The sequence below is a fragment of the Ambystoma mexicanum genome, chromosome 6p, assembly GCF_040938575.1.
Source record: "Ambystoma mexicanum isolate Mex_15411 chromosome 6p, UKY_AmexF1_1, whole genome shotgun sequence".
Taxonomy (NCBI): Eukaryota; Metazoa; Chordata; class Amphibia; order Caudata; family Ambystomatidae; genus Ambystoma; species Ambystoma mexicanum.
Genome location: NC_090935.1, coordinates 541,966,982 through 541,981,253, shown reverse-complemented (window position 1 = coordinate 541,981,253; position 14,272 = coordinate 541,966,982). Strand labels below are relative to the sequence as shown.

Below are 14,272 nucleotides of genomic sequence, written 5' to 3'. Positions count from 1 at the left end.
TATGTACAAATGTATATACTATGCCATGTAATTTCATCCTGGCTGTACAAATCGCATTTCCTTTGCATAACTATGTATAAAATGTGTATACTGTGCCATGTAACCATTACCTTCCAAACAAGTGCCTAGCTACCCTTGGGTCTGGTGTGCGTTATAAATAAAATAAACAAACAAACAAACTCTAACCTATCATTATCTAGCCAGGAAATTGCTCCATGTCCTTGGTCTTACAATTGTTTTATTCACTTTAGTCAGCTGTGAGAAAATGCCTATAACTAGGGAGTCATCTACAATTACATTAAATTTGAGAAATCTTAGGAATCTTACACGAGATACACGGCCCTGGAAAAGGAGACAAAAGACGTGCTGGCAGTAGATGACATTGTCGAAAGGTATGAAAGGACTCTTTGGGACGCTACAGAGAGACTTGCACCTTTTAAAAATAAAGTCATTCAAAGGTAAGCCAATTCATCGTTTTTTCCTGAGCTTCAAAATCTGAAGAGTGTTAAGATCAAATGCCTCTATACATGGAACACCTCCCTTACTGAGATAGATAAGGCGATTAATAAGCAGGTGGCTAAAAGCTACAAGTAAGCTGTTATATTGACAAAAAAGTCCTCATTGGACATAGAATTAATTCAGCACAATCTCATCCCAGACAACTGTTCAAAATCCTGAAGGAATTAGAACATCCGGCTCAAAATGACACGGAAACTATTACTAGAGATACTGAATGGTGTTCTGACAAAAAATCTACAATATTGTATGAAAAGGCTCCCCCCAGTTTTCCCCAAAAATCATGGGGACAGGATGAACAATTCAATTTTAAACCTGATCGAGTAGCCTTTACGCAAGTCATGACACACTTCAGGAATAACAACATTCTAAATAAGTGACGATCAGGATTTAGGGAGAACCATGGAACAGAGACCGCCCTTTTGGACCTTAAGTTCAGGCTCCTCCGTATTATAGACAATGGACAAACAGCTCTTCTGATGTTGCTTGATCTCTCTGCCACCTTCGACCTGGTAGATCACACTCAATTGCTTGATCGGCTAGGAAAGGTGGCGGGGTTCTCATGCTCAGTTGCTTGATCGGTGTAACGCTCACCTGGTATCCCCGGGGACGTCCCTCAGCCTGTTCTGACCTCTTACGACCTCAAACCCTTCCCAGGAGGCTATTCGACTGGAGACTGGGCCTGAAACACAGGATTGGTAGAGGTTAACTCCTTATTGTCTCTGTGTGCTTGAACCCCTTCTTCCCCGCGGTCCAACCCTTCCCTTTGATCCACAGCTCACCTTGTTTTCTTGGATAGTGTGCTCCCCGTCCTGCCTTCACCGCAGGGGCGCGTTGATTGATGTGGGCTCGTTGCTGCCTAGTTACTTCACTGGCAAGCGTCCGACAGTTAAGTATAATGAGTCTTTTGAACAGTTCTCTAACTTCGTTCCTTTCCTTCCTTAGATGATGGACGGCGTCCGGGGATGGCGGCGTGCTGCTGAGATGAGTAGCGCTGAAGGTGAGAGAGAGCGCGATGCGTGATGCACCCCTTTCGTATTTTCATTGAACTGAGTTCTTTTTCTGTGTCTTTTACGTGCCGCAACGTTTTCAGCGTGGATGCCAGTTATGAAGAACAAATGCGGTGGGTAAGCGTGGTATGCGGCGCCTCTAGATGTTTCCACGCTAACCTGGAGTGTCTTTTCCTTCTTGCAGGTTTATGAGAAGTTCCGGAGACAGAGTTCCCCCAGAGAGGCTGGGATTCAGGTAAGCGTTTGAAACTCGTACAGTATTTAAAAATAAGCGAAAATATGCAGAATGCTTACTAATGCCTTTTTTCTGTTCTTTTCCCTTTTCCTTAGGAAGCGGCATGCCGGGATGGGAATGACACCGCCGAAGATGCCCGAAGAACAGAAGGAGCGATGACTGATGGGCAGAAGCGCCGCAAGGTAAGGCTGTTCCTAACAGTGTTCTTGTTCTTGCAAGAGCTGATCGCAGAAGAAAGATGCAGGCCTACTGGAGACCGATCCGAACACGGTGAGTGTCACGCTGCAGGTGCAGAAAATGCAAAGCATGTTTCTCAGCCTGGATGTGGCTTAAATAGTCTCTGGGTTTCCCAGGTGCCCCTGGGCTGAACCACACCCAAAAAACTAGACCGCACATGCAGTTCTGGGAACCTAAATATGTGGGGGCATCCATCTTGTCCCCATCAATGCACTACAAGTCCAATCCCCAATGTTATCCTATGGGAGCGAGTGAGTCTGGTGCCACAAGCGCCAAGTCTGACTCCAAGTGGGTCTTTGGAGGGATGGAGAGGCCCTTGAGGGCCATGTAGGTGATCGTGGCCTGGCTCGAGCCTGACATCTTGGAGGGCAGGGGACATGAGGGGCAGGAATCATGACAATCGGCTAGGAAAGGTGGCGGGGTTCTCATGCTCAGCAACCCGCTGGGTTCAATCATTCCTGACCAATCGTTGGTGTAGAGTCAGCAGCACCTTGGCTGATGCAATCCCAACCCTACTTACACATGGGATGCCAAAAGGGGCCTGGCTGTCCCCCATTTTTTAAATATCTTTACTGTCCCATTTCTTGATCCCTTGCGGGAAAATAAAATTAATTTGACCAATTATGCCAATGACACACAATGTGTCATCCCTCTCTCTGGCATTTATATAGAGGATCAGAAAATCATCAACCAGATCTATGGAGTAATCCAACGCTGGATGTGTGACAATGGACTAGCCTTGAATACTGGAAAAAACAAACTTATGGTTGTAGGTACTTTGACTAAAACCTGGAAAACGGACATAGAATATATCCAGTTCCGTATTGACGGTTGTGATATAGTCACCAAGAGTAAAGTAAAAACTTTAGGAGTCTATTTTGACCGCAACCTTAATATGAAGGCGCAGGCTGGGAGCATGGTGTCATCAGCGTCATATTACATCAAACTCCTGACACAAGCTCGCCCATATATATCGAGAGCAAATTGTGAGATACTGGTTAAAGCCCTAATTGGCTCAAGGCTTGATTATTGCGGCAGTCTTCTTACTGGACTGGCTATAACCAAAACAGGTTGCCTCCAGGTAATTCAGAATAATGTGGTCAGTATTGTTTCTGGATATCAAAAAGAGGGAACATGTTTCAGATGCCAGGAGCAGCTTACACTGGCTTCCGAAAGAGGCTAGAATTGCGTTTCGCTTCCTGGTGATAACTCAGAAATGCCTGACAGGTTCCTCACCTTTATACCGGAGTCAAGTTTTAGCGACTAAACAAAATACACGTAAGCTCAGATCTAACAATACTAATCAACTAAGAGTCCCAATATACAGACTGTCTCAAATAAAGAAAGGAGCATTAATTTGTAGCAGCCCCCATTGCATGGAATGCTATCCCCTCCGAGATGAGGAAAGAGAAATCTATAACCATGTTCAGAAAAAGTCTTAAGACGCTCTTGTTCAGATAAAGATGACATAACTACTCTTGACCTCTGCTTTTGTATACCCTCTGGAAATAATCTTGTGGTCTTTTTGACCTCCTAGTTCTATGTCTGTTTTTTGTGGTGCGCCCTTAAGCCTCCGGGTCAGTGGTGCACGATATAAATAAATATACATACATATATAATCAGCTGGCATTCTTCCTTCTGCAGCACTCACAGCACTCTGGACTGCCTCTGCCACTCCTCCTGCATCTCTCCTTCTCCCCTGCTTCAACTAATTCCTGAGTTTAAATGGCCCGCTCAGGTGTTTTAACTCTACAACAAGTAGACCGCAAATTTTGGTCAATATTACCTTTGATCCTTTCTAACTCTGGGCCCTTCTTCCTCGTTCCAGTACCACAGGCATTATTATGGATCCTGAGATCCATAATGGATTGCAAATCACATACATTAGTTTGCTCTATTTTACAATATGTCATCAATGTTCCAGGACGAATAGCGTAACAATTTAAAGTGGTCACCAATTCCCCCTGATACGAATCCCCTCCCAGGTGATTCTCCCACATAATACCGCCCCCGGGACAGGATGAGGTAGCAGCTGCCTTTCCCTGGTCACATGAGAGGAGGCCCATACCAGGGTTTCAGAGTCATCACATCATTCACTGGAAGAAGTAGTGTCAGTCCCTGAGTAATTCTCACTCTTCTTAGTATTTGACCATTCACTGGGGCGAGTAGGCCGAGTCCCTGAATAGTTCTCACTCTTTTTAGTACCAGGCCATTCACTGGGACAAGAAGGCTGATGTTACTCGTTATACCTGGGTTGCCTCTCGGGTCTCCCGCCATCCCAGTTACCCTGCTTCCCACGGGTTGGCATCACCGGGCCTGCATGCAAGATAGGGACTTCACTTTGCTTATTCAGGACTGCTTCTGCGTTCAGTCCGACACTCTCTCGTCCGCGATTCTAACCACTGAACGATCTGAATTTCTCACTCATTCTTCTTCTTCACAGTCACAGTATGACCAGATATTCCATCAGGTTGGATCTTGGTTCTTATGACCCCATAACAAACAGGGGCTTGTTCTTCAGGGTTTTTCTGAAACCCTGATGTTACTGTTGGTCCAAGAGAAAAGGCTCTAGGGAGTTCCTATGCAGAATAGGGGTCCTTGTCCCCAAGAGGAGAGTCTCTTCCAGTGTGGTCCCGCTTGGCGCCTCCCCTAGGGGGAATTTTGCATAGTGGGCTCACCTCCCTAGCCTCACAACGAAAGGCTCCACCTGGGGAGAAGCAACTGAATCCCGTAATTTGTCACACTGCTTTCTCTCCTTCCAAACTCTGTAGATGCTTAATCTCCTTGGCCCCCTCCTCTTAGATATTTCAGATTCTCCTCTGAACAGAGATAGTTCACTTACCCCTCTCTTCCCTTTCACCCTACAGAGATGTTGCATCTCCTCTAACACTAACCCTTTTTCTAGTAGCTGTGTGCTGGTTTGGAGCAGGTGTTTTGATTGGCCAGGACCTGAAAAAGTACCATTCCTCCATGTACTTAAAAATGGTTTGTGGGCTAGGTTGCAGACCGAGGGGATATAAATGCTGTCCGCCGTCATGCGGTCAGGGGGCCCTTTTTTAAAGGTTGTCCGACTCCTGACTGGTGCCAGCTGGATCTGAAGTGGGTGAACCATACTGTCAATGTAATCGCCTGCAAACAGTAAATGACCAAAAGCTCTCATTTCCTGGTGTGGGACTGATTTGCAGTGCAATCTGGTACATATGGTCACTCACCTTCCCTCCATTACCATCCAGCCCACACTGATAACATGAGGCTCGGGAAGTCCAGCTTCCTTGTCACACATGTTTCTCTGGTCTACCTGCTTATGAAATGTCACAAAGCCTGGAGGGTGTCATTGTTACTTCCACAGAAATCAGTCAATGAGTTATAAGCCATGCACCAAGAACTTGAAAATGTTAGCTGCTGATCTGCAGATTCTCTCCACAGGCAACAAAGAAAGATTTTGTGCCTCCAAGAACATAGCTATATTCATCGTCAAAGGTAAATTGCTGTGCTATATATACAGTGTGTCATTTTCCCATCTCTTCCCCTGCTAAAAACTAGTACATATCCTACAGACCTGGCTGAGTTTGATATAGGCGTACATTAGAGTATTTGTGGGTTCTCTATCCAGGGAAATTTCTGAACAAAGAAAAACACAGAGATATTAATAAATGCATATTTAAATGTTTATGACCCAATTTAATTATTTGCTTATTCACGAAAGACTATACTTCATAGGTCACCCTTGTTATCAAGGGTATCAGCTGCTTTTGTCGCATATCCATTCTCCCAACAAGCCCCATGCATTTTAATGGAATCCCCCTCTACGCAATCATTCAGCCACTGCCAAACAAAGCATCCATTACTTTAATGTGCAGTATCCTTCTTTAGAATTAACTCCTTAAATGCTCCTATGAATGCTGTTTTTTTTTCCCGGAAAACATCTGAAAACAGCTTTGTAGAGCGATAGAGTTCGTGAAAGAGCAGGTGCCAGAACAACATGGCAACACACCCAACAATGGTGAAGAGGGGCATCAGGTGCAGGAAGAATGTAAAGTCTATCTAAAGCATTAGAGGGACTTCTGGGTGCCTGCAAAATAACCCATTACCTTCAAGGTTGCCCATGCATTTTCCACTCCTGGATGTAGAAATGTACAATGAACTGTGCAGCCAGAGAGCCTTGTGTGCCTCTTCAGGAACACTGTGTGTCTATTAAAAGATTGTAGATCATAGCCATCATAGCCCCGTAAAAGTGCCATGCCCGCCTCCCCTTTAAGGACCCTAGTGCCTTGCAAGCATGAAAATACAGTGGGCAAAGCTGTGCAGCTAAAAAGCCTGCTAAATACTAGCTAGGGAATCTATAAGGAGATTGGGATTAACATAGAGTGATCCTTGAATCACATTGAGTTATTGGTGTTAAAGCAACCCATCACTTTAATCTAAATGCAAGTATTTATTCTGAAAAGGACAGACTGATTTAAGTGAAAAAAGGAACCTCCTTTAAAGGAACCTCCTTTGCACAAAACAGAGCAGTGGTTCATCCATGCTAGAAGCTTGAAGCTCAGTCTCTCTTCTTGCATAGGCATTGGAAACCAAAGATTTAGTTTCAGGTACAAGTATTGTCAGCTTACATTGGTTATATTGGTACAAGGTCCAACAAGAGACGTCTTAAGCCTTTCCAAAACTAAATAAAGATGACATTTTTCTGTCTCTATGAATGGCATTTCTGATCAAAGCACTCACTAATGTCTTCTTGTTTAATAAATACAAATGGAAACATACATATATGATCGCTAGCATTGTTCAAATACAGTCAGACAACTAAGAAATTAAATGGATGTTCTGAAAATACCATCCAAGGTGCTATACCCACCATGCTTTACTTAAGTTTCATTTGCTTTTGTGGCGTTCATCCCCCATTCCAGGGGCTGGAATGGGGATAATGGCCCGGCAGCTCAAGTTATGGTCCGGTGCAAAGAGAGGGCGGCTAACAACTCTGGGCCGTTATCCCCGTTCCAGCCCTTGGAATGGAGGATGAAGGCCATTAGCAACCTGAATTGCCAAAGTGGAAACATGGGGTGCTAAAAAGAAAAATTTAAAAAAAAGGATTTTCCTTCCGACAGCGGGACACATTCGGCGTCCCGCTGGAGGAAGAACAATTCTTTTCCAAGATGGCCACCATGGGAAGGGAAGGCAGGGCTCCGTACCAAGCCCCTCTTCCTTTTACATGGTGGCCCGCGGGGGGCGAACGGAAGTAGCAGATGCAGCGGGTTGGAACGCAGGCTTTTACCGGTGGGGACAGTCCGCGTTCCTAGCCACGTGGTTGGCTGGCCCCTTGCCCAGGCTGCTAATGGAAATGAAGCAGTTAACTTGTGCTCTTAGCTAGTTGTTTTGCAAGCACTGAAATAGACACTTTCATGCCTCTTAAAATGAAGCCAGGGACCCCAGAAAGCCCGACTCCAAACTACCATGGCCTTCAAGGGCTTGCTTGGCCTTAAACCTCAGATTTGAGTATAATATCAGGTTCTCAGGAGCACATTAAACCTTCTGATGGTCACTCATTCATGTGCAATATTTTCCAAGAAAAGTATATAAAATGTCCATTTTGGATCATATGTGCAAATTTATAAACATGATCTAGAGTATTTCGGGGGTTCTGAGATAGAAAAAGAGAGAGTTCTATTATATTAAAAAATTAGCGATATGTGGGCCCGATCTGCGTACTACCTTCCTGATTCGGAGTCCGCGGACACCTCTGGACCAATCAGGGGGTAGCTCAGTGTTAGCAGACACCAACGACACACACTGATTGGATGTTCAAAAACGTGAGGTGGGTCATATTTTTTAAACAGTAGACATATTGGATCCGCCGACAGATGCCACTGTCCGCGGACAGCGCAGTGAGGAAAAAGTCTGTAAAAAGTATTTTGCATATTTTCACATGCATATCCTCTATGCAGGTGGCCAGGTGAAATGCCAGAAGCAATGGCCTTTCCCTGGCCACCTGCATAGAGGACAAGAGGGGAGTAGGAGTGAGAATACCCTCCGGTTTCTCACAGTGGACAAAGCCTTTGGCCGTGTCCACTATACATGCTGTGGTCACAATACACTAATGACACGATTCCTTAAAAATTTTTTTGACAAATTGTTCCCAAAACGTCCAGTTCAGGCAACCCTTGACAATCAATGGTTTATACAACGTCATCCAAATCCATCCAGCAAGTCAAAAGTTATTATCCCCTCTCAGCCACTCTGCTGCAATGCACCAATGCGGATGTAAAGGTTTTAAGGCACAGGGGGCACCTCGTTCTGTCGATTATTTAAAAAAACTAATGGGCAGATTTACACCATACCAGTCAAGGAAATATAGTCAATGCTTTGTGCCCAAATTGTTTCTTATTTGGTCCCAATCTGCAAAGTGGTTTTCATGCTATGGCTGTTAAAAAACTTCACTTTTTCTCTACTGGAAAAGGAATGGGCTGACAAGTGTTTTATTTTCTTAATAACTTTTTCATTTTGTAATGTATTGTTCCCAAAATAATTTGCAGTATGTGTAGGCCTTGACAAACTGTGTTTTGAAATTTCATGCAAATCCATCCAGCAGGTCAAAGGTTATTAGCAATAGAATTTTGGGGGAAAATTGCTGCTTTTTCATTTCTGAAAAGCCTGTCGGCTTCTCTGCTGCAATGCATCCTGAGATATATACTTTTGGTAGGAGGCAGCACCGACAGATCTTTTTAAAACTACTGGACGCAATAATCCCAGATCGTCCAACCCCCGCCCCACTGTGAAATTGTGCCCAAGTTATTTTGTACCTGGCCCGATTTTCTATTTTTGTAGAGCAACGAGTGCTTGGTTCATTTTTGTTTTGTTTTAACCATGGACCGTTTCTGATGGAAGTTGCATGGTTATTGGAAACTGTTTGCATATTGGTGCGTTGCATCCAGATCCAGAGCACCATGGTAGGCACATCGAGGAGTTGATATATATTTAGTACTAGAAAGCGTCTGAGATAAACCCAAAGAAGAAACGGTTAAATGTGTACTTAATATGCTAATTTCTTGCTGTAAAGTGTCACATTCGCTTCATACAGAACCCTTTAAATGTAAAAGTGAGAGCATTCTTTCAAAACAGAGATAAAATAACTGTATAATGCAATACATGCATGGTAGTTGCAACATCTTCACTAGAGGACTATTTAAAGAATACTACAGAGTGGGAAAGGGATCATCACCATCAAAACAACAAGTCAAACTAGCTATAGCCGAGGCATACTTCAACACACATTCTGACTGAAAAATGTGCTTTAGAAAAATAATATAAACCCCATAATGAAACACACATAAGGCCTACGAGATGTGACATTAAACTATTTACTTGTTTAGAAATTGTTAAAAAGGAGAGGTGCTCCATGCTGTTTCGGAAGGTGAAATGAGCAACGGCACACAGGTGCTGCTCACTCCTGTGTAGAGGTTGCTTGGCACCCGAACTCTCTACCCCACACGTGTTTGGTGCCACCAGCCAGTGCTACCCTGAAGCCCTTAGCAGAGAAGACAAAAGAGAAGACTGAAACAAGATCACAGACTGGGAAGGAACTTTTTCTTTTTTTTTTAAAGTATTTGTATGCTTGCATGCTGTTAATGTTATTGAATGTGTGTGTGCGTGTGCATTTGTGCAAGAGTTTCAATGAATATGCTTGCATGTGATTGAGCGTGCGTGTATGTATGTATGTGAGTGAGCATGATGCTTGCGTGTGTGTGTGTGTGTGTGTGTGTTTTATAGGAGTTTTGCAAGAGGAGGGGCACACACACCAGCATCGGAAGCATGAATATATTTTTCAGTTGCATGTGGACATAGGTTGTGGGCACCATCATGAAAGTGTTTTGCAGTGGCAATACTGGCATAGGTTTGGTCACAGGTGCACAACCACATGAAAACAATTTTACTGGGGGAAATGCTGGAATACTACAGATATCTTGAAAATGTGCTTTACAATGGTAGTGCTAGTATATATTGTGGGGGCCAGCATAAAAGTGTTCAACACTGGCAATACTGACATACGCTTTCGGCACAGACATCATAAAACACATTGCACAATGCTCCTGTATGCCATTGGTATCCAGTATGTCTGAAAAGTGAGTTGAAAAATAATGCACAATTTCAACCCGTTACATCAACCAAATTATTGGGGAGGAAAACCACTCAAACCCTCTACATTGCTTCGCTCAATATGCTGGGTCACTTGCTCTAATTTAGGGAACATATTAAGAGACCTCCAATTAAAAAAATAACCACCAGATGCCACTGGCACTGAATCACTTAACAAAATCTGCCTCCACCGTTGGACTAGAAAGCTGGCATCATCAGCCTTTGCCTCGATCTGAACAGAAGAGTTGGGGCTTATTCGACAAAGATAACTGTTCCTCGTGCATTTTAGTTTTTTTTCAAACCTTAAGATTGCTGTACTAATAGTTGTCTTTACACTTTGACACATTGAAAGTGTCTGGAACTGTTACAATAATAGAACATGTACTATGAATGTTGCCAACCAAATAAAAACAAATCTAATTGACAGTAGACATCTCTCACAGCATTTACAACTAAACGTGAATCCGTTTGCACTTAAAAGAACAAAATGAAAAACAATCCATGAGGGACCACTTTGTATGCCAGTCTTACCCACCTGCCAGTCCACCCGCCCTGGTACCAACCTCCCAACAGATGTGCTGTTCCATGTCCTGGCAGGCCCACGACCCCAACTGCTTATTAAGCTACATGTCTACTTCTGAATTATCAGGGCCTTGCTAGACTTAAAAAAACAAAATAGGACTATTCTCTACATTTGCAAAACCAAACCTACTGGTTCTAACTATACTTATTAAAACTTTAATGGATTTTAAGCATCATCAAGGTTTTTTGAGGTTGCTCCGTCATGGCTGCATTCAGTGACAGTTATAGCTATTAGTACTAATAATATCGATAATCACAAAATAATAAATACAAAGATCATAAATGGGGAAAACACATCAATGTACCAAGCAGCAAATAAAGACAAATGCTTTTCAAAGCAACACTCAACCTACTCACTCCTCAATTGAAACAGGTCCACTCGCTTCTACAAAATGAATGCCGCTATAAAATGAGATCCCACCATGAAGCACTCCTCCTGCATCACAGCGCATCCGATAGACACCACGGCTCTTATAATAAAAGATTTTCAAGCACAGAGGCGTAGAGCTAAAGCTCTCTAACCACAATCAAAAATAACAGTCGGTCTTTAAGAATTTGAGGGGATTGTGGTGGGCGAGTGCCACATTCAGGTTAGGGGAGTCACTCCTAAAAATTGGGATTTACGGTATTCCAGTTTCTGCTGATGCTGCATTTAGATACAGGGTAGGAACATTTGTTGTTCAAGGAAGTCAGGTCTTACAGTGCAGTCTCTAATGTCCTCGCAGTACAATGCCTTAGACAATATGCAAGACTGCTGCAAAACAGCTAAGCTACTTGTACATTAGATCTACAGCAAGGCAGCAACTCGCGACAGCACAAACGGCATTGCAGTAAGTGGTACACAAATATTGGACACTGATGGAAGAGGCAACAGAAGACCAAGGTGCTGTGGTGCTCATCCTTTGGCCTGGACTGACTTCAGGGAGCGTTCACCAAAACCAGACAGGATTTCCATCTCAATCAAGTTGCTCTTGCGAGGAGAACGGCACATATTTTGTTTAAAACTTGATATAACCTGGGTGTTTTAGGGCATACATTCGCTACTGGACAAAAGCTTAGAGGTACACTCCCATCTTCCGCAAGCACACACCAGATGCTCTTGCTTATATTTGCTACAAAACGCATCCATGGTGGTTGGCGCATCTCCCTGATCCTTAACTTTCGGTGTCTTTCTTTTGGCCGTCTTCTTTGGGCCCTCTTCCAGTTCCATCTGCCAAGGTCAAGAACCTTGGTGTAGTTATCTCATCCTCACTGTCTATGGAGACCCAAGTGGCAGCAGTTTGCCAGGCTGGCCATTTCCATCTAAAAATACTTAAGAAGGCGCTCCCCCTCATTCCAGTCCACCTTCGCCCACCTGTGTTCGCTGCCTTGGTGGTAAGCCGCCTAGACTACTGCAACTCGCTTTATCTGGCTCAGCCTGAAGCGCTGATTCAGAGTTTGCAGCGTCTTCAGAATATGGTGCCCACATTTCACCTGTGTTGCGGTCCCTACATTGGCTGCCGGTGGCGAAGCGCATCATTTTTAAGTCCCTCTGTCTGGTTCACTGGGCATTGCATGATCAGGGGGCTGAGTATCTTCGCGCAAAGTTCTTGCGCTACCTTCCGACAAGACAGTTACGTTCAGTTTCTGCTGGTCTTCTTGGCCCTCTTTTTTGCCATGTCCGGATTGGAGGTACAGCCTTTTCAGTCGGTGCCCCTCGACTGTGGAATGATCTCCCCCTGGCCCTGAAACAGTCGTTCAATCATCTAGCTTTCAAGAAGCTGCTGAAAACGTTCCCATTTCAATAAACCCTGATACTGTCTTTTTTTCATTTCTCTTTTATAGTGCGATACTTCGGTGAACGTGCGCTTAACAAGTTACATTAACATAACATAACATCCATTTCTTTACTCGCATCAAATAGAAATCCATACACTCTACATATTATATTAGCTTTTATGAGAATGTAATGTGTCAGCGAATTATATTTCACAATTTTCAGACATATTTTATCGAGTAAACAAGCATCTAATTGATAGCCGCGCTTCTCATTGCTATGTCCTTACCAGCCACTGTCATCTTCCACCTCCACTTCAGAAGTTTCATCTTCTGGCGTATCCGTTATTGCCTGATTAAGTTTCGATTTAAATTTGTCCAGCAAAGCCAGCGTCTGAAATGAAAAAGGGTTTCTTTTTTTTTACCATTGCATTACAATCATGCAGCTTTCGTTGCAATTAATTTGAGATGCAAGTTCAGGACAAAATCGCAGTTAAACGCTGAGGAAAATCAACCAAAGTCGTCCATGGATGTCATACATCAATTAATAATCAGTATCAGCCATAAAAAGGCGCAGTGCAGATCCCTATATATGTTTCTTAATTCTGCAGTTAATTCGCTTTACTTAACACTTTCTTCTACATTAACATAAAACATTCTTTCTCTGCAGATTGTACGTTCATGTCTTTATTTGGGTTTTTATTGTTACCTTATTTTTACAATTTCCACATCAGAACACGATTTGAGAGTATGTTTATGTTCTTTACAGTTTTTATTTTTTATTTCGTCAGATTCACGTTTTTATAAAAATGAGTAGTAGAATGGGGTACCTTCTGTTCTACGTTAAATGTTGACAGGTGATTCCCGTACCCCATTTCTGGTCTTAGCCACGCCCTGTTTCCTTAGTCCCACCCCATTGATTTACATGTACTATAAAGTTGATATACATTTGATACACATTTTATATATATTTAATATCCATTTGTATATACATTTTTATATAAATGTTAATGCTTGTTCCTTGAGGATTGGCCCACACCGGTTCCTCCTAAAACTGAATTGTGCTCTCACATTTTACCCACAAAAGCCTCATGAGTCAGGACCAGGCAATCATCACAGTTGTATGCAATTCCCAACTTCTGCACTTAGCATACAGTGTGATCCTGTGCAAATGCCCAGTATCTACAGGGGATCGCCATTCTGTCTTCTTTCAAAACAGAGTGAGCCGACAAGCAGGCTGTAAATGACCCCTAGGCAATACATTAAGCCAGTGTGGATGCATACACACATACATATGCACCCCCACATTTCTTTCTTGGGACCAGCGCAGCTCAAGGCCTACCAGACTTTCAGCAGACAGATACATAATGAAGTGTACACCCCTAAAAACAAGCATGTCCTAAAATGTGTAAAATCCCACCCTCTCAGAGCCCCTCTGACAGAGGCTCCCAGAGATGAATATCAGACAATGCTAACAAGTAAGAAGTGTTTGCTTTAGGAGCAAAGATTTCAGAAGCCTGGGTCTATGGGGGAGCAGTTTGGGCCCAACTCTGCCTTGCGCTGCTATGTTGAGCACCAGCTATGTAAACAGAGGCACAGTCCAAAGGGCCCAGCTATTTGCGTCTCTGACGCAATAGTGACTCATGAAGCCAGATATTTCATAATCTGCGATATAATGTGCATTTCGCTGCATCAGCAATAGGATGCCTGGGGTTTGCCGATAAGAAGGAATTGTATAAAAAAAAAAAACAGTCGATGTCACAGGAGTAGGAGGGAAGCGGGGGCTGTGGATGTGCAGGGACGTGTG

General features: G+C 43.4%; 1 protein-coding gene across 1 annotated transcript in view; it reads right to left on the bottom strand.

Annotated features, from left to right (window-relative positions):
• The window catches only part of CWC27 (CWC27 spliceosome associated cyclophilin), a 1,312,165-nt gene that overhangs the window by 233,603 nt on the left and 1,064,290 nt on the right, over positions 1–14,272 (bottom strand). The window contains exon 13 of the mRNA XM_069627345.1: positions 12,756–12,859. Within this exon, the coding sequence (XP_069483446.1) occupies positions 12,756–12,859 (104 nt within the window). The remainder of the gene's footprint in view (positions 1–12,755; positions 12,860–14,272) is intronic.